The sequence below is a fragment of the Sceloporus undulatus genome, chromosome 2, assembly GCF_019175285.1.
Source record: "Sceloporus undulatus isolate JIND9_A2432 ecotype Alabama chromosome 2, SceUnd_v1.1, whole genome shotgun sequence".
NCBI lineage: Eukaryota > Metazoa > Chordata > Lepidosauria > Squamata > Phrynosomatidae > Sceloporus > Sceloporus undulatus.
In genome coordinates this window covers 65,314,422-65,334,769 of record NC_056523.1, presented here as the reverse complement: position 1 = coordinate 65,334,769, position 20,348 = coordinate 65,314,422, and the positions used below count along the sequence as shown (strand labels likewise).

The window sequence follows — 20,348 nt, the reverse complement described above, 5'->3', positions numbered from 1 at the left end:
TATGATACACAATATAAGAACAATAAAACCCACAAAACCGACCTCAGGCAGTCATTCAGAGGAGAGATGCCCTCCTTGGTCACTGAAACAGTCCGAGACATAGAGAAATAGATTTGGGTGTCATCAGCGTACTGATAACACCTCAGCCCATGTCTCCAGATGATCTTGCCCAGCAGCTTCATGTAAATGTTGAATTGCACTGGCAACAGTATCACGCCTTGAGGGATGCCCGATTTGAGCTCCCCCTTAGCCGAACAATTGTAGCCAAGTGACACCATCTGGAACCTGCCTGAGAGATAGGACCGAAACCACTGCAAAGCAGTGCCTCCAATTCCTAGTTCCCTCAGGTGTTCCAGAAGGGTGCCCTCTTACTGGAAGAACAATGGCTGTTTGAATTTAAACATTTTCTTGAACAGGCAGATTTTAATTTTTTGTTTTTGTTAGACCATTATCCTTTTCTTTTTAATTGCTTTTTTAAAGTGCAAAAAATGCCATTCAGAAAGAAATCCTTCAATTAACATAAGATTAACCAAAACAATTTGCTTTAAAATGGCATTTTTAAAAGAACAATTTAGATTTTTTTAGAACAATTATTATTTAAGTTAGTGGCCATAACATTTGAACTGCATTTTGCTACATAGTTTTCTGATTTAATCCTATATTGGTGTAGTCCTATAGGTTAATTTAAAAAAAAATCTGGTCCCTGGATTTTTTGGTCTTTATTTTTTAAAGCTGTTTTTCCCCCCAGCCCTGAACTAATTTGGACTTTATTTTGTTACTTCCAACAATGGACACAGCCCCACATTAAGGCCCCTTTGGACTGAGATTGGTCAGAAACTGCTGGATTATTATCTGGACTGACAGATCCTGGCCTAGGGCTATTTTGGCCCATGTGTACAGGCCATGGAAGAAAAGAAGCCAATAATTTTTTAAACACGTATATCAATTTGCATTTCCCTTTTCAAAAGTATTCTGGGGTTTGATCTAAATAAAGTGTGTACTCTGAAGAGTATGGCACCCGAACTTTCCCCGACTGCCCTGAATAGAGTGTTTGAAAACTCTCTCTCTTTCTCTCTCTTTTTCTCTTGTAGAATAAAACTCTACAGGGCTTAAGGAGGATGCTGCCTAGCCAATTATTTCTCTTGCTGTATTCCTAAAACTATTTCAACCTGTGATCTGGGAAATTAGCTATTCTTCACTGTTGACATCCAGTCTCTTTTTATTTTCTACCTGTCTGCTGAACTAAATTCATCTTGATGGATTACATGCAAGCTTTGTTCATGCCAAAGCATACCTGATGCTAAATGCATCATTAAGAACCAGGTCCATTTTTTTCCTTTCTCATAGCAGACAGGGTTGATCACCAAATGACCAAATGTTCAATACAACCAGTATGCATCAGTTTATTTTTTTTCCTCCCATGTTGATATATCTTGAAAAAACATTAACTTCACCTGTACCTATATTGGCCTTGTGGAAAAGGAACAGTTTTCATCAATGGGAGCTCATTTTTGTCTGGAGAGTTGCAGTGTGAGGTGAGATCATTTCAGTCATGACCCCAGATGGCAAGGAAAGGACCAATGCTCTCCTCCTCATCTGCTGTAGTGCTTATGAATATCAAGCCTACAGCCCAGCACCTGCTATTATTTAAAGGGGAAATGTGATTTACTTTCTACATGTTTAGAATTAAGGCTAGTTTGATGTTTGATACTCAGAAAGTTTCATCTGATAAGATATTCTTAAGTTTTAAGATGTGAGCCCTAAGAGCAAGAAGGACTATTTCCTAGTCACAAGTCTGTTGTGACGTACTTTGGTCATGTCCTGGAAATGCTTGACTCATTGGAAAATACCTGGAATACTGTGTCCAGTCCTGGGTGCCACAATTCAAAAAGGACATTGAGAAACTGGAGCGTGTCCAAAGGAGGGCGACTAAAATGGTGAAGGGTCTGGAAGTCATGCCCTATGAGGAACGACTTAGGGAGCTGGGGATGTTTAGCCATGAGAAGAGAAGGTTAAGAGGTGATATGATAGCCCTGTTTAAATATTTGAAGGAATGTCCTATTGAGGAGGGAGCAAGCTTGATTTCTGCTGCTCCAGAGACTAGGACCCGGAGCAATGGATGCATGCTGCAGGAAAACAGATTCCACCTCAATATTAGGAGGAACTTCCTGACAGTAAGGGCTGTTCGACAGAGGAACACACTCCCTTGAAGTGTAGTGAAGTCTCTTTCCTTAGAGGTCTTTAAACAGAGGCTGGATGGCCATCTGTCAGGGATGCTTTGATTAAGATTTCCTGCATGGCAGAATGGGGTTGGACTCTACAATTATATGATTCTATGAATAATGCTAGAAAAGGTGGAGGGATATAATAATAATAATAATAATAATAATAATAATAATAATTTATTTCTATACCACTTTTCCATCTGATCAAAGCGGTTTACATAGTAATCATAAATAAACATACAATTCAATAAAATTTAAAATGTACATACATACAACAAGATAAAATTGTCAATCTCAGGATCTATCAGTCAAATCCTAAAGTGAACTTCCATCGGGGAGTAACATTCTACAAAGAGTCAGGCGGGTATGCCAACCGAAATAAATGAGTCTTCAAGGCCTTCTTAAAGGCATCCAAGGTGGAACAGACCCGAATTTCATCTGGAAGTTTATTCCAGAAGGTTGGAGCTATGTAGAAAGAAAGGAAGACTGAATGCTAGATGGATAGACTCTATTAAGGAGGCCACGGGTATAAATTTACAGGAACTAAGTAGAGCACTGGAAAACAGGGAGTCTTGGAGATGTCTCATCCACAGGGTTGCAATTAGTTGGGATCGATTCAGGAGCAGTGAACAATAAACAGAAACCTTGTCTTAAAACTCTCTTCTGCTTTGCTTTGTTTTGTTTTATCTTTCAGAGTGGATCACACAAGGAATCAGAAACAAACAAAGTCCCACCCCAGCGACCACCTCCTCAAGGTTGTTTACAGTACATTCTCGACTGTAATGGCGTTGCAGTAGGACCAAAACAAGTCCAGGCTACTTAAATTATTGATTCTAAAAGCAGAGGTTAAAGCCAAAAAAGGGGTGGGGATCATACAATACCCATTTTTGTGCAGATTTTGCATTGTTTCAGTGCTGACCTGGACTGTGTTTTTTCTATGCAGTGTCAACTATACTGTCTGGTTGTTTATCTGTTCATGTTTGTGTTGTAATGCTTACTTAACGTTTCTCTGTAAAACTTGTGATTCAGGGCCGTTGTCAACAGTGTACAAGAACTGTGCCTCTACTGAGTCAGTTTGACTGTATATTATGGATGGTTAGACAGTATTTTTTGAAGTATTCTATATTGTGGGGTAAAAAGAGTAACCAATGCAGGTTGAGATCTAAATACTTTTGCTTAACTGTGAGAGTATGTGTTATATTCGTTTTAAAAAAAATGTGCATGATTAACATGGAAAGGTGATTCTGATATTTTTTTAAAAATCTCATTGAGTAGTATGTTGAATAAGAAACCATTCTTTTTATAATTTTGTATGGATTATTAAGTATTGAGTTCATACTCATAAGTAAGGGGAAAGACTAGTATTTTTATTTTATCACTTCCTATGATATAAGAAAGAAATTATTTCAAGAAATAATTAAATATCCTATATTTTCAATGCAGACGTTTTTCCTATTTTAAAAATCTACATTAAAGTCTGAGCCTCAGTACTATAAAATGGGCCATAAGTGTGCAATAGTGGTTCAGCATGAAGCTACTGAATGTATTTAATTTCAATGAGAGAGCTTCTTTGGTGTTTATGAAATAGCCATCTGGTCTTACACAAAATTAAAGCACATGTTTACCAGAAATTCTGTATCTAAATAATGCAGATAAACTACAGCTCTTGAGTGAGAAAGTCACAAAGGCCATTCAAAGTCTTCTTTTCGAAATATTGGGCATACCACTCTGGAATTTTTATATATATATATATATATATATATATATATATATATATATAGGCTCCAGTTTTGATTTTCAGTGTAGTTCATGAACACAGTATGTGCCTATATTTTTCTTTATTAGATAAAAGTATGGCCCAACAACTAAGATACAGACAATGCAGCTATGGTCATTTTGAGCATAAAAGACAGCATGAAGAAATTTTAGTATATCCATAGATGGCCCACAAAAGAGTTTAGGCTTAGACTGTCATACGTAGACTCAAGTGTGTGTTAATATGAATAATAGAGCAAGGTGATCTAAGAGGTTTTACTTTTGTTAGACTTTCTTATAGCCATAATTGCTTATGACTGTCACATAACCATTGGCTATGTGAATAATCTTACAAGCAATATCCAGGCAGCAGTTAAACTGTTACAGAAAATCCAGCCTGTAAACACTGAGGTGCAAATCTCAAGCATACTGTAGAAGTAGCTGTACACAAAGAAAAGATCTCTATTTCATCAATTAGATTCTAATTCTGAGTAAATAGTAGTCTTTAGATTACTACAAACAAGCCTGTTTTTGTGTGAATCCATGCCAAGATCTGACTTTATTTTCCTTTCAAACACTGTTAGCAAAATGTTTAGCTCCATTTTTGAGTGGTTGAATCATCCTTTTCTTTTTTGTTATTTGTGTGTGGGGGATTTGGGGAGGTGTTTTTTTATTATTATTATTCAGTTGGTAAGCTGAGAATTTCAAGCTGCTTTTGATGTCAATTTTGATGTTTGGTGGGCATGCCACTCTTTCAAGCCCATTCCTGATCTCTTTTAGTTAAGAATTTCTGCTTTTCTAGTCATTGTTACTAGTTAGTGATTTTTGATGACCACACTGATACTTTGGGTTGTGTAGAATGCATGTATCAGGTTCTCTGCTCCACATCTCCAAATCTCAGTCCAAGTGAGCCAAAACACCATCCCCTCCTGGGGTAAAGGAATGAATCTGCTGACTTAATGCCATTTATATCAAGCCATGAGTGTTCTCTTGCATGTAGTACTCTTGAGTATTTACAGATGCTTTTGTGCATTGTTTATGGGCTCTATGTGTGTGTGTACGAGTGTGTGCGCGCACGTGTGCAGACCATGCAGAAATGATCTGTCTCCCAGCAAGACTTCAGTGTCTTTAACACAAGGGGTCTTAGAAGGGCACACACCAGTACTACCTACCACAGATCAGAAGCAAACCAAAATGTCTCTCTGCATGCAAGCATGCTTAGGTGCAATACTGTGAGAAATAGGGAACTGATATTTTTCAATATAGGAGTAATGTCCAGGGAGTTGGTGTGTGTTTGGTTTGTTTTTCTTTTTTGTAAAAGCTTTTCCAATGACTATTATTATTATTATTATTATTATTATTATTGTTGCCTTTTTGTACCAAACCGGCTGCAAGAAAGTGAGCAAATGCTGAAGTGTGACTGCAGTATATATTTTGTGAAATCTCTTGTACAGCTTAATGTGCAATAAAGAAAAATTACATCTGTCTTCAGTGTACAGTTTCTGGCATACAAGCCCTCATATCCAAATGTGGAAAAATCTTTTTTAAAAAACCAACTCCAAGTAACTAAAGCATATTTATCAAGGAAGCCCAGTTCTCCATCCTAAAGCAAAGCAGCCCAAAGTCAAAAGTCTCAGTTTACTGAAGCCTTCTGGTCCAGAGGTAAGCAAACTGGCGCCCTCTAGGTGATTTGGACTACTACTCCCATAAACTACAACCAGAATAGCCGATGATTGGGGATGATGCGAGCTACAATCCAAAACAACTAGTGGGCATAATGCTCTGTCAGCCCTAGTCATACAGCAGGGTAGCTACATGAAGAGCATGAGGAGATGGGGTCACGTGTGACCAACATATATTTATTAATGCTTGTAAAGAAACATGCGCCCATACAAATTTGCAGCATTCTAATCATATATACAGCTTAAGCAAGTATAGGCTGTATTCATAAGCTATATCAACCATATTTATATTTGAGGCAGGATAGGTGATATGGTTTTCGCTCCTCCTCTTCCATGTGTCTCCTTTATTCTCAAAGTGTATGTTCCTAGAACTATATCAAGTCATGATAAGTTGCAGCATGTTAAAAATTAGCTAGAAGCCTCTTCTGCTACCCTGAAAGAATGTATATTTTACTACTGCAGAATTTTTTCTGAAATTATTGGATCAATTTGCATGTAGCTTTGAAAGCGAAAATGAGAGATCTTGCATAGCAGTTTCCTTTTAAGATTGCTATTATTTTGCCAGGTATTTTTAAATCCTCACATTGCTGAAAGTAGAATAGCAAGATTGCCCCAGGCTCAATTGTATAATCCTGAATTATTGCCTTTCTAAACCAAGTAAAAGGTCCAACAAGTGTTTGGTCTTCATGTAGACATGCTATTATGATGTGAGACAGGAAAATCTTTTGCAACATCTGTGAATTCTTTCCAGACGTCCAGGCAAAACTACATGCAGACATCTGGTGTAAGATAAAGCAGAGCATTGTACTGAAGGAGTGCTTTCTCAAGTTATTTTTCAGTTTAAAAGTGTCAGACTGGCTGATCATGCAGCACTCTTTTGATAGAGTAATAATCAGCTGAGATGATTCCACAGTTTACTATGTACCTTACAAGCCTGTCTTGTTATTGCTAGAATAGAGGTGTTTCCTTTCAATCTGAGTGCATCCTGAGCAAAGCATAGTTTTCTTTGTGGGAAAGTAACTTACACCATGACAAGTACAATGAGCAAAACATTGTTTGTTTCCATTTCCCAGTATAGAGCTTCATGTGCATTTTGATGCATTCATGAAATTTCTCTATGAATTGGCTTTCTCATGATTTTGCTGGAAATGTCCGTTCTCTGAAAGGACCTTGTTGTATGCACAGTTCGCACTACAGTCATCATCCAGGGTGAACAAGGAAACCTTTGCAAGCAAGGACTGAAAACCAAATATCTGATCAGGTTCCCATGAGTGGTTTCCACTATCTCAGTGGAAATCTGGATTTCTAAAATCTCATATGACAAATTGCCTTTACCATGGGGTAGGCATGCTGTTCTGGGTGAGGGAATCTTAACATGTCCTTAGGCTCATCATATTTTGGGTTCTGGTCAAGGAGTTTCATAATGGCAATGCTGGTATAACACTATGTTGTGGTTCAACCGTTGACACAACATATCCTAAGCAGTCATTTGTTGGCATAATAAGTCTTATGATCAAGCTATAAATCCATTCAAATTCAGTTAGTTTGCATCTGGCCTTTAATCTCCACTGGGACTGAAATAGCTGTAGTCCATATTAGTTCCAAAAAGCTTGACATATGGCAAGATAACTATCTTAGGCTGATATTGTGATGTGCAACAGTGTACAGTGGCCATGTGTTCTACATTAGAGAGGACAGTTCTCCATTTGAGGGTGTCCTCTATCTATTTGTATGGGTTGTCCAGTCAAAAGATAAAAAGCACATCAATAGGTAGCACCATCTGGACAGCAGGCAGGCACATACATCAGTTTTCTCCACTAGGCTATATTTCTATTTACATTATAGTACTTATTTCGGTGTTTCAATCATATAAATAGAAATTGTGTGGAGATGTGTGCCCACTTTTGTTCTCATTTTAGGAGACCGGTTTCTTCTTTTTTTGACAGTCTGTAAGTACCATGAACAGGAGTCTTGTATATATTGGTAAGGCCATAAATAACCAGTCATAACTTCCATGGCGTTCACTTTGCAACGGAACAACTTGCGAAAATTTTCTTGCTTATTGGGGAAGTTTGGAAATGACATGGAAAATGTTGTAACTAACATGTCTCGGTTTAGCTAGTTATTAATCTGTTGATCCCAGAGAGCAAGAAGATGTGATTGCTAACAGTATTTTTTTTTCTTAGCAGTGATGTAGACATTTGCAGGCTTTCCAGTTATGCAGAGTTATGGCTGATGATAACGATAACAAAAAGTTGGCTAGGCATCCTAGTTCCAGATTTATATATACATTTAGTGTTAGATATAAGAGGCAGTACAAAATTATTGATACATTATGAAGTTTTTCTTGTGCTGAACCTAGGGGGCCCAGTGCAACCCCAAGGAATGCAGTCACAAAACCAGGAGCCATTGCAACCACAGCGTGTGTTCCCTCCGGGGCAGTCTGCAAAGCCCTCAAGTTCCCTGCCTCCACGTCCACCGGGCCCTGCAATTCGGCCACCACGCGCCCAGGTCCCAGGTCCTTCAACTGCTGGGCCACCAACAGACAAAGAGACTGAGCCCTCAACAGCTCCACCTCAGAAGCCTCAGTCACATCCCCAACTGAAGTAAGACTGTGTTTTATTTTCTCCATTTTTGTTTTTCATTGCTCTGCCAGAGAGGTTTGAATGCAAGCTCTAAGATACCACTCTTTGTGGAAAAAACAACACACACTTTTACCTTTTGTAACTGCATTTTAACAGTTTGACCAACAACAGGAGAATTTCCAGTGAATGCTGTAATCTGCTGTAAAAGCAATATTTAATGCAGTACATGCAGATTTCTTCTCCTAGGAAGCCAGATTTTGAAAAATTTGTCATTCTCTGTTTCTTTCCACCACTCAAAGGCATTGACTCAGAGGCAGTTGTGCTGTCTGTAAGCAGCTGCTGAGGTGGAAAAAGGAACCCTTATCTACTTAAACTTTTAACCTCCTAGCCACGGATGACAACATCAAATTTCCAGTTTAAACGGCCGATCTAAAAGCCCATGAGATATCTTTCTTGCTATAATGTAGGTATATCTACAGTCATTGCATAGGTAATGCATGCTACACATGGGGCTGTAGGCAGTGGACACCAACTGATCACTAAAGGAGCTAATATTTTGCACTTGGAATAAGTGAGGTATAGTACTTGATTTACGTTAGATTTAGTCCTTGACTTTGCTTTTGTGGAATTCTTAATTTTTAAGTGTGGCTGTGGATGGGTGATAACTCAGAAAGCAAAGATGTGCTTTCAGCTTGGTATTTCTTTTAAAAAAATAATTTGCTACTTGCTGGCCCACTACACCCATATTGTGATTCATTGATAACACTCCTTCCTTGGTATTTTAGAGTAATTAATTTTCAGTTTCTTTAAACAGGGTTTTTTGGTTGTTTGCTTTTTAAAAAAAAATATGCTTCAAATATGCAGAATAAGGCCCCAAAGCCCACCACATTTGCTTCCAAAAGCAAATTTTAGGAGAAGCAACTAAATGTTGCTGATTAGTCAAAGAACTTGCCATTGTCATTCATGATACTGCTTTCTAGAAAAAAAGCAAAATCAGTCCCAAAAGTATAACATTACAGACAATACCATTACTTACAATCCATTATTTCCAAGATCAGAAAACACTAACCTGTGACCGTTGTTGAGACAAGAAAATCACTGTGCATTATTCCAGAGCAAGGAAACCTCTAGCTTCAGAGCTTTCTGGAGTGATTATGTTACTGTTTCAAACTTGCTCATTTGGATTCTTAGGGCCGGCACATACCAGCACGAAGCGGCAGGGCGGCGGCAATATAAGAGCTCGGTGTGGCTCAGCGTCCACATTCACCGAGCCTTAATAGCAGCACCGTTACATCATTAGGCTGTGGCCCCGTCCACACAGGGCACAGCCTCATGATGTAAAGTCGACCACTTTGGAGCTCCTTTTTGAGCCAGATCATTGCCACAGCCACGTGGTTGTTATGGCAACAATCCGGAGAAGAAAGGGACGGCCTCTGCAGTTGTGTTCTCGTCCGTACCGCCCCTTAGAAAAATATGTCCATTATCCAACTTTAGATTACTGTCTACATGTCCACAGATGTAGCCGTGTAACTGAAACCAAGGAGGATTCATAAGCTGGGATCCTGCACTGTGCAGAGGGAGCATAACGCTCCATCTGTGTGCAGTACTGCTGAGGCCCTCTTCTGTCCCAAATTCACCACTTCTGTCTCTCTTCCACCCCTCCAGCTGCCCCATGCCTTATAGTGACTGGGGAAAGAGTGGGATGCCCAGACAGTGTCAGCTGCAGTTGTGTTGTCACTGGAAATGTGGAATGGAAAAGTTTGTTATCTCCTTCTAATTATGGAGCTGCAGCTTGACCCTATCTAGGGAGATTATCGCACTGGGTTCTGAGAACGTTCTGATCACGTGATGAGAACGGAACGCATTTGAGTATACCGCACGTATGTGTTCCAATCGGGTTCTCAGAACGCTTAAATGTGTTCCAAATGTGTTCCAGGAGGGAACGGATTTGAATGTGTTCTGAATGTGTTCCCAGAGAGCTGAAACGTGATGAAAACGTTCCAAGAGAAGTGTGTGCGGTATTCTTATCCGTTCTCAAATCCGTTCCCTCATTCCTCCGTCTCCTGATTGGCTGAAAGAATGACAGGCAGGGAGGCAGGGAGACAGGGAGGAGAGCGACTGCAGTGAGGGAAGGTGTGTGTGTGTGAGGGGGGAAAGAAGGAGGGAGGGAAGGGAGGAAAAAGGGAGGAAAGGTGGGACAAGGAAGAGAAGAGGAAAGCAGGGAAAGAGAGGGAAAGAAGAGACCAGAGCAGAGAGCAAAAGAGAGAGGGTCTGGCTGCTTCTCCGGGGGTCTCTAGTGTCATGTCCAGTGGGTCTCCTGTGCTGTCACAATGCAGGAGGCAGGGATGCCCAGGACCTTCTCCTCCTTCCCTCCAGGAGGGAACCCACAAAAGCTCCTCTGTTTGGAGCACCACACAAAAGCAAGCAAAAAACTCCCAGAATTCCATAGCAAAGAGCCAGACAAGAGTTAAAGCGGGGAGGGAAGCTCACAACCTGAAGGCACACATTACATGCACACACACAGGAGCAAAAGGGTGTCAAGCTGCCAAAAAGGGGAAATGGGATGACAGCAGAGGACTCTTCTTTTCTAACCGGTTTAAAGAGCTGCTATGGCTGCCGGGGCTCTGCCCTTGGCCCAGTTCCCTCCCTGGCAACTTGCTTTCCTTCGGCTTGAAGGGACCTCCATGGAGCTCCTCCTTCCCTCAAGGAAGAGGGGACCAGGGCAGAGAGCAAGAGGGAGAGGGTCTGGCTGCTTCTGCGGGGGGCCTCTGGTGTCATGTCCAGCAGGGCTCCTGTGCTTGCAGCCTGCAGGAGGCAGGGATGGCAGGGATGCCCAGGACCTTCTCCTCCTTCCCTCAAAGAGGGAACCCACAAAAGCTCCTCTGTTTGGAGCATCACAGAAAAGCAAGCAAACAACTCCCAGAATTCCATAGCAAAGAGCCAGACAAGAGTTAAAGCGGGGAGGGAAGATCACAACCTGAAGGCACACATTACATGCACACACACAGGAGCAAAAGGGTGTCAATCTGCCAAAAAGGGGAAATGGGATGACAGCAGAGGACTCTTCTTTTCTAACCGGTTTAAAGAGCTGCTATGGCTGCTGGGGCTCTGCCCTTGGCCCAGTCCCCTCCCTTTCCCTCCACTTGAAGGGACCTCCGTGGAGCTCCCTTAATGCCCAGGCTGCCAAGGAGGGGACTCTGCCCTTGGCCCATCAAGTTACATAGGTTTTATCCTATTTTCTTCAAACATATGCCAGCATATGAAGCCCCAGCGTTTTATAGGGGCTTGCCTTCTTTCCCTCCCAAGAGAATCTTCGGAGGGAAGACTTCTCAGTGAGGCTGAGAAGCACTCTCCCGGCCAGAGTCCCTAGACTTACTGAAATCCCCCACCTCCCTTCCCCATAGAAATCAATCCAAAAACTGAGTTTAAAAGGAGCAGAGGAGAGCCCTTTGGGTCTGCATCTGGGAGAGATTTTAAACTCCGTTTTTGGATTCTTTCCTATGGGGAAAGAGGAGAGAGGGAGAGATGGCAGGACAACCCCATAGCCAAGCATCCTCTGCTCCCCCCAGATGAAGACCCATAGGGCTCACTGTTCTTTTAAAACTCCGTTTTTGGATTGATTCCTATGGGGAAGGGAGGTGAGGGATTTCAGTAAGCCGAGGGACTCAGGAGAGGCGAGCTCCATGGCCCAAGCCTCCCTTTTCCCTCTTTCCTGGGGGCAGCGCCTCTCCCGAGCCGTCCAACCACTGAGTGGCGACGTCATCAGAAGACAGCCCACAAAACTTAATACAGCAAACCGTTCTGAGAACGGTTTCAAGAAAAAGGAATCGCAGTGCGGTAAACTGCCGTTCTGATCCCGTTCTGATCACGTTTTGATTTCTAATGCGGTAAAATCCGTTCCAGGAACGTTCTCATCACGTGATGAGATGGAACGTTCTCAGAACGCAGTGCGATAATCTCCTAGGTTTTCCTCCAGCTCCCATGGCTGTGTGCATATGTTCCAATGCTAGGAAGCTGATTTCTACAGAGGATACCATTGTGTGAGGAGGTACTGAATAGCTCCCTCAACATCCTAAAATTCCCATACACTGGCATAGCCCAAGAGTATACAGGCATATGTCACTAACAGGATTCCAGTCATGGCTTTCATGTCTCTAGTGAAGATAATTCAACTTCATATGTTCCAGCCACAGTATAACACCTTCACCTTCATGCATCATCCTCTACTGCAATGATTCCCAAACTTTGGTCTTCCAGATATTTAGGACTTAGCAATCCTAAATGACCTCAATCAAAAGGCTTTCGGGTATGCATTTAAATTTCCCCATCTTCAAAAAGGAGAAAAAAGAGGATCCCGACAATTATCGGCCAGTCAGTCTGACATCAATACCAGGAAAGATTCTAGAGCAGATCATTAAACAGAGAGTCTGTGAACATCTAGAAAGCAATGCCATAATCACAAAAAGTCAACATGGGTTTCAGAGAAACAAGTCATGCCAGACAAATCTGATCTCTTTCTTTGATAAAATTACCAGCTTGGTAGATGAAGGGAATGATGTGGATATAGTATATCTTGATTTCAGTAAGGCCTTTGACAAGGTTTCCCATGACATTCTTGCAAACAAGCTTGTAAAATGTGGACTAGACAAGGTAACTGTTACATGGATTTGTAACTGGATGACCGGACGAACCCAAAGGGTGCTCAACAATGGCTCTTTTTCCTCCTGGAGGGAAGTGACCAGTGGGGTCCCACAGGGATCTGTCCTGGGCCCAGTGTTATTCAACATCTTTATCAATGACCTGGATGACAGAATTGGGAGCACACTTATCAAATTTGCAGATGACACCAAATTAGGAGGAATAGTTAATACTCCAGAGGACAGGACCAACATTCAAAATGATCTGAATAGACTAGAAAGCTGGGCCAAAGCTAACAAAATGAAATTCAACACAGAGAAATGTAAGATACTGCACTTAGGGCAGAAAAATGAAATGCACAGATATAGGATGGGAGACACATTGCTGAATGAAAGTACATGTGAAAGAGATCTAGGAGTCCAAGTAGATGATAAGTTGAACATGAGTCAACAGTGTGATGCAGCAGCTAAAAAGGCCAATGCAATTCTAGGCTGCATCAATAAAAGTATAGTGTCTAGATCAAGAGAAGTAATAGTGCCACTGTATTATGCTCTGGTCAGGCCCCACCTGGAATATTGTGTCCAGTTCTGGGCACCACAATTCAAAAAGGACATTGAGAAACTGGAGCGTGTCCAGAGGAGGGCAACAAAAATGGTGAAAGGTCTGGAAACCTTGCCCTATGAGGAACGACTCGGGGAGCTGGGGATGTTTAGCCTGGAGAAGAGAAGGTTAAGAGGTGATATGATCGCCCTGTTTAAATATTTGAAAGGATGTCACATTGAGGAGGGAGCAAGCTTGTTTTCTGCTGCTCCAGAGACTAGGACCCGGAACAATGGATGCAAGCTACAGGAAAAGAGATTCCACCTCAACATTAGGAAGAACTTCCTGACAGTAAGGGCTGTTCGACAGTGGAACAAACTCCCCCGGAGTGTAGTAGAGTCTCCTTCCTTGGAGGTCTTTAAACAGAGGCTAGATGGCCATCTGTTGGGGATGCTTTGATTTGGATTTCCTGCATGGCAGGGGGTTGGACTGGATGGCCCTTGCGGTCTCTTCCAACTCTATGATTCTATGATTCTATGATTAGAAACAAGTATTTAAGTAATGATTTTAAATCAAATATTGCCTGTGTTTCATCCCATACAGCTTACTGTGGGTGTGGTGGGAGAAATCCCAAACAGGAGAATAGCATGGGAAGAAAGTGTTAGCTCCGTGCACCAGATCTCCCATCCATCGTTACTTTAAAATTGCAGGAGGTTGTGTTTGTGGACCACCTTCAGTATTTCCCTATTTGTGACAGTCACACAATAGCTTGGATACTGAGATTAATATTTCCTGTTCTCTATGCACCATAGAGGTGGCTCACATCCCATCTTCTAGGACCTAGTATTGGCTCCTAGCATTGTCCAGACATTGCTCTTTTGCTACAAATTGCAATTGGCTTTCTACACTTTAGGTGTATGAGGCTTTTGCAAGTGTAATAAATCCATATATGTTTCATCCAAACTTGTGGGAGTGACATAGCTGTATGAATGAAGAAGAGGATAGTTACTTGAACAAGTCAATTTCTAAGCATTTTAATTGTTATTAAGCATATTTCAAATGCATACGAGAGTGCTTTTTAAAATTTCAGTGCTATTGTATGCATAGTTATTTCAATACAGTACTGGAAAAAAGAGAAGAAAATATATTAAAAAAATTAAGTGTGGGGACCAGTGAAAAAAATGTGACCAGAAATACTAGAATAGGTATGTGCATGACTTTAATCAATTTCAGTTTAAATACTTGGTAAATGTAGGGGCTATGGCACAAAAACTTAATGTCCAAGGATGCAGACTGAAAAGTTTGTTATTAAAATCCATGTAAAATGCTGCTGACTATAAAGGTAATAGTGAAGTTGTGCAGAGGGATAGATGCATGTTCACCTGCTGTATACCTCACTGCATGGATCAAATGCATGCTGAAAAGATGGAAGGCTGGTGCTAAGGTCACGCAGAGTACACACACATAGTGCACCCCCCATACACACACACACACACACACAGTCACTTTTTTGTGAACTGAAGTAAGAAGAGCATAGGGAAAACATGGGATGGCAGCTGTTTGATGCCATCACCATGTAGATACACCATAAAAACAAGTGAACAAAGCACAGCTATTCATGATAAACATCTAGCATGAAAGCAGTGAAGGGGAGTGCCACTGTGGAAGAAACATCTGGGTTTTGACTCATCCAAATTAATATTATTTCCTAAATGTGTTCTTAATTGATTTAAATTAATGCTTTGTTTAAGAGGATTGTATTTAATCTTTTTTTAAAAAAAATGTATTCCAGATTGTTTTTAGCTGTATTTTTTATATATGTGTGAGCCACTTTGGGTCTCATATGGGGAAAAAGCAAGATATTAATTAATTGAACAAATCCTTCATTCTTTTATGGTTAGCTTAGCTTCAAGCTGTCACAATAAAATACATACAAAAGAAGGTTGTTGGTTCCAACTAGTGTAGAACCCCTGAATCAGTGGGATTTAGCTATGTATTGAGCCATCATTCAAGAGCTGATTCAGTGGGTCTACTCTACTTGGAGACTAATCAATAGGATTCAGGCCAAGGACTTTACTAGCATCAGAAGAATTAGGAAGAAGCTATTGTGGAAAATTGGCCTTAAAACTTCCTAACGGAGACAATAAAACATCTTTAGCTTTACCTGTTCTTTATACCATTGTTGTCAGGTGCAATTGAAACTCCTCTTAGTCAAATGCAATTTTTTTTAAAAGTTTCTATTTTCTTCCTAGTCCTAAACATCTGGGACAGGGTTAGTGCCAGAGTTGGTGCTGGCATTTCCCTGGAAACACCAACATAACATCATGGTTTGCCATCCCAGCTGGGATCAGAATGTCCCACCCAAGCCACTTATTTTGTGACATGGCACACTTTGAGGTCATTGCTTAAGACCTGAAAAAATGTGTGCCATTGAGCCTGCCTGAAGGGCTAACAAGTTGCATCACAGACTTGTTCCAATTCATATTTCAATTTCCAAAAAACTTTTTAAAAACCTCCAAGCCAAATTGCCATTGGGATTAACTGTACTGAGTTCATTTGGCAAGGCTCTGCCTTGCATTCTCACCCACATGGTCTTGCTTAACATGTGTGTGCAGGTTATTGCCCTGTGAATAAATATTTAATTAGACCATTTATTTTTTGAGTTCCTAATCAAGTGAGGTCCTGCTTTGCCTTTCCACCTCCTCCTTTCTTTCAGTGAATATTAAATCCAGGTACAATAGAAATGAAAGACTGAGCACACACGCAACATTGCTTGCTCGCATTTCCAACAAAAGATCTATGTTGAAAGCTGGCAAGCTATGAACTGTTGCCTCATGCTGAGGTTCAGGATAGGAAGCCCAAGCCCCATTGTGCAGCAGCAACCTCACAGGCTTTTCCTTCTATTAGGATTGGATTTTATAGGACAAAGAAGGTGGAACAATTCAGCCACATTCGGTTGAGAAATACTGAATTGGAACAAATGCTTCAAGGATTGCAGGTTCCTCTTTCCAATCCACTGCCTACCTCCAAGCCATCCTTTCATCTTCTTGAACTCTGGCTCTGGACTTCCTGCCCCACAGCTTCTCCACTTCCTGGGGCATCTTTCAATCCTGATCTCTCCCAGACTCAGAATCAAGGAAGTTGGACAGCACCACACCCTGTTGTCTTCTCACCTGTAGGCAAACCCCTTTTTATTCAAGCAGGTTTTCAGCAGCCAAGCTAGGGAGATTGGAAAATGGGGCTCTGTATCTCAGCTGATGCTGTCTCCTTTCCTTAAATGATCTGTAATTAACTGTTTTACATTACTAAATTGTGCTGGATCTCATTCATCTTACTCTTAACAGGATTCCTTGGGGAAGTTGCACTGACAGACCCAGAAAGAAATGACAGCCCTGCACAGACCCTGCCCACCCTTGATATCTGCTGGGAAACCTTCAGGATGGTGGCAAGGCAGGGATGTACAGGAGCTATGGGGGCAAGGGAGAATGAGGGCATTGCCTCCCAATTAAAAATTCTGTGTCCTCCCCACCCCCCAGTGAAATTTTCCTTCAGTCCCTATATTTCTAGCATTGCAAAGATTGACATTGATAAGCGTTCATGCCTACAACGTTGATATTTGCTACATTCACATTTCCTTGGGAACTTTGCCTGCCCTTTTTCTTTGGATGCATATGCAACCACAAAAACCTACCTTAGAAGCCATGCAGTACCACCACCAACAACATAGGGATATCCAAGGTGCTAGGGAGCAGAGAGGTGAGTCTATGCCTCTCTTTGTAGCAAGGCTCTTTGTGGTGGTGGCAGCAGCAAGAGGAACCCCTGTGGAGTTTTATCACAACTGCTTGTCAAAAAGCACATCACTGCCAGGAGAAGGGTGGGTGCATCTTCAATCACCACCCTGCTTCCCAGTGCCTTGGAAATCCCTATACTGGCAGTGCTGCCAGGCTTCTAAGCTAGATTGAAGGAGACACCCTCAGTTGTTCCCCAGATGCAATGGCCATATACATGGGTTCAAAAGATTACAGTGTTGTAAATCCAGTTTACAATATCATAAATACATATGCATAATGCTATAATCCAAAACAGGTTTATTAGAAAGTGAATCCCACAAACGAAAGTGAAGCATCTAAATATGCTTAGGATTGCATTGCACATGCCACTGAAATCAATGTAAATTAAATTTAGTTAAGCTGTAGGTTTGCACTCCTATTTACTAAATCTCACTGAAATGAAGTGATTAGGGCTCAAATCCTATTCACTTCATTATGACCTAAATTATACTCCTTATATTCCTTGATCCAGAATTCAGTGTCTTCTAACGTACAGTGCCAGTTATTTAGATTTCTGTGGAATTCTTCTATGTAATATCTGACATGGTGGATGAAGTAATCTAGCACCTTTCATACTCTACTAAATAGAGGAAATCACTGTGGTTAGATCTGAGTCCAGCTGGGATCTGCTCCAGCCCATGGTCCTCAAGAGTCCAAGATCTGGCGGTGCTTAAGTGGCTCCTGCTCCCATTTACATCAAATTATAAATGGAATTCTGAAAGATGGCTTCACCAATAATTAATGGCATCTGTATGGAAGTTTCAAATATGCTAACTGTTATGTGGGTTTTGTATTTGTCTTCCAGCAAATCCCAGTCTCTGACCAATGCCTTCAACTTCACGGAGTCGTCCTTCTTTCGATCATCCGTGAACGAAGACGAAGCAAAAGCTGAAACCATCCGGAACCTGAGGAAATCCTTTGCCAGCCTCTTCTCTGATTAGCCATGCCGAGTTTGGTTTTGTGCATCTGTAACATGTTTTGAAAGTCTACTGTGAACATCATTTTGCAAACAATCTCTTTGTGAATGATCCTTGTTTGCTTTTCCAACTGTTGTATTAAGCAATATGTTGAGCTCTTTTTTTTTAAAAAAGGGACTATACTGAGGTACATTTCAGGTATTTAATTAAAAAAGCCAAGAGGAAAAGCTATAAGGAAGAATGCTTAAAGTCTTCGTCAACTGTGATATTGTGGCCTTACCATTAAATGCACTAGGACATTGCTTTGGACTCCCCTTTGTGAAATCATTAGACCGCACACTTTTATTGTGAATTTTGACCATATTCCAGTTTGTTCCACTGCTGAACCCACTGCATGTTTGTTTATTTATTGACAGTATTTTGTTCTGCAGGGGTACAGACATTAAACTTGCTTTCTTGCCTCTCTCCCCTCCACACACACACATTTCAGTTCCAACTTCACACTGCTGTTTCCTATGAAGTTCTCTCTCGGCTTGTAAGAAACTAAGCAGTTTTCTTCCCTTAATAAACTTACCATTCCTTGAACCTAGCACTGGGAGATCTTGTTACAAGCAGTCCCCAGATGAACCCATGTTCTAGAGCTATGTGTGTCTATATTATTGCATCTTCGCATTTGTACAATTGTTTGCAACTTGTTAACAGTGACCTTTGATTTGTCAGTGCCATGCATGATCTCCTGTTACCCATAGTTCCATGTAACCTCCAAATAAATGCAAAGCTGTATACCGGGCAGTAAGCCCAATTCTGCAGGAATTGTTTGAGCTCTTGTATTGATTTCTCTAACAAACAGCTTGAGTGACATGCAAAGCATTCTTTTTCCTATTTTCTCTACTTTCATATTATCCATGGTTATCAATCAACCTGAAAGACTTCCTCACTGCCACACAAGCCTTGACAGAAACAAAGCAGTTTACATTAGTAAATACTGTCTATAGAAACAAGCATCTGCCTCTACAGACTGGACACTCTATTTTACCCAGCAATGGATTCACAAGGTGCCTTCTGTTCCAAATGATATTCTGAAGATGATAACCAGAGGAAGCCACTCACATATTCTGCTGATAACCAGAGGAAGCCACCATTTTCACTTGCCTGGTCTTAATGCTTGCCATATGTGCAGGGCAGAATGATCTTTTTAGTTTGAGAGCACTAACACCAATGTCCTTCTGTGAAGCAACCAGCTTCTATGACATTTGTCTTACCACACCAAATACAACACTGATCATCTAGAGTACTGTACTGATTATCATCATATAAATGGCTACATGAAACTGAAGATACATATATTTTGGTTACAAGGATGCTAGAAACCACTGCCACAGTTGTGGGTGGATGGGGAAACCTTACATCTCCATCTAGCTCACAGATGCTTATGTCCAAGGATGACATTGGAGGAAATCAGTTTGTGTTTTTGAAAATTACCATGGTGATGTATGGCTAGATCATGGATAAAAGTTCTCCCAGAGATCAGCAGAGGCACAGTTACTCTACATCAGAAACCTCACACAGCAGGGACTTGAAGCTTCTGAGCCCACTAGAAATTACAACATGCCCCCCACACTTCCATGGAATGTACCCAAAATTTCCCACAAGGCACTCCAGAACATGTCCATGGAATACTCCCTATTTTTCTTTACCACCATTGGAGCAATCCCAATGGTGGCTCTTTCTGACACCCATTGAATATTAGACCCCCTTCCTCTTCCCATAAAAAGGGAGAGATCCTGTGAGCCCTAGTGCCGCGCGCCCTATCTATGAATAAGGAACATAATATGTTTCATTTTTGCCTCACTACAACATTTACATCTCACCTTTCTGCCTTGTGAGTCCCAAAGGACAACTTAAAAGGCAAGTATGAAACAGTAAAACAACATGCATCATTTACCATTTGCCCCAAAATTATCTTAGTACATATTAACACTTCTGGAAGCATGTTTTCATCGTTTTAAAAGGGGCGGGGGGGGGGATGTAGACATTTTTTTTGTTCAGTGTGTCAATCCAGTGAAAGGCATTCAGAAAGATAATTATATGTATCTGCATGTGTGTATATAAGCACACACATTTCCCAGCTCACCATGAATCATTTTGCTTGCTGGCTAGAGATCAAATCTGATTT

At 41.1% G+C, this 20,348-nt stretch overlaps 1 protein-coding gene across 1 annotated transcript in view; it reads left to right on the top strand.

The window, feature by feature from the left end:
- Positions 1 to 18,981, top strand: part of SYN2 (synapsin II) — a 235,045-nt gene extending 216,064 nt beyond the window's left edge. Inside the window, 3 exon segments of the mRNA XM_042451153.1 lie at positions 2,920 to 2,980; positions 8,025 to 8,268; positions 18,061 to 18,981. Of these exon segments, the coding sequence (XP_042307087.1) occupies positions 2,920 to 2,980; positions 8,025 to 8,268; positions 18,061 to 18,196 (441 nt within the window). The 3' untranslated portion in view covers positions 18,197 to 18,981.
- Positions 18,982 to 20,348: the final 1,367 nt, after the last annotated feature.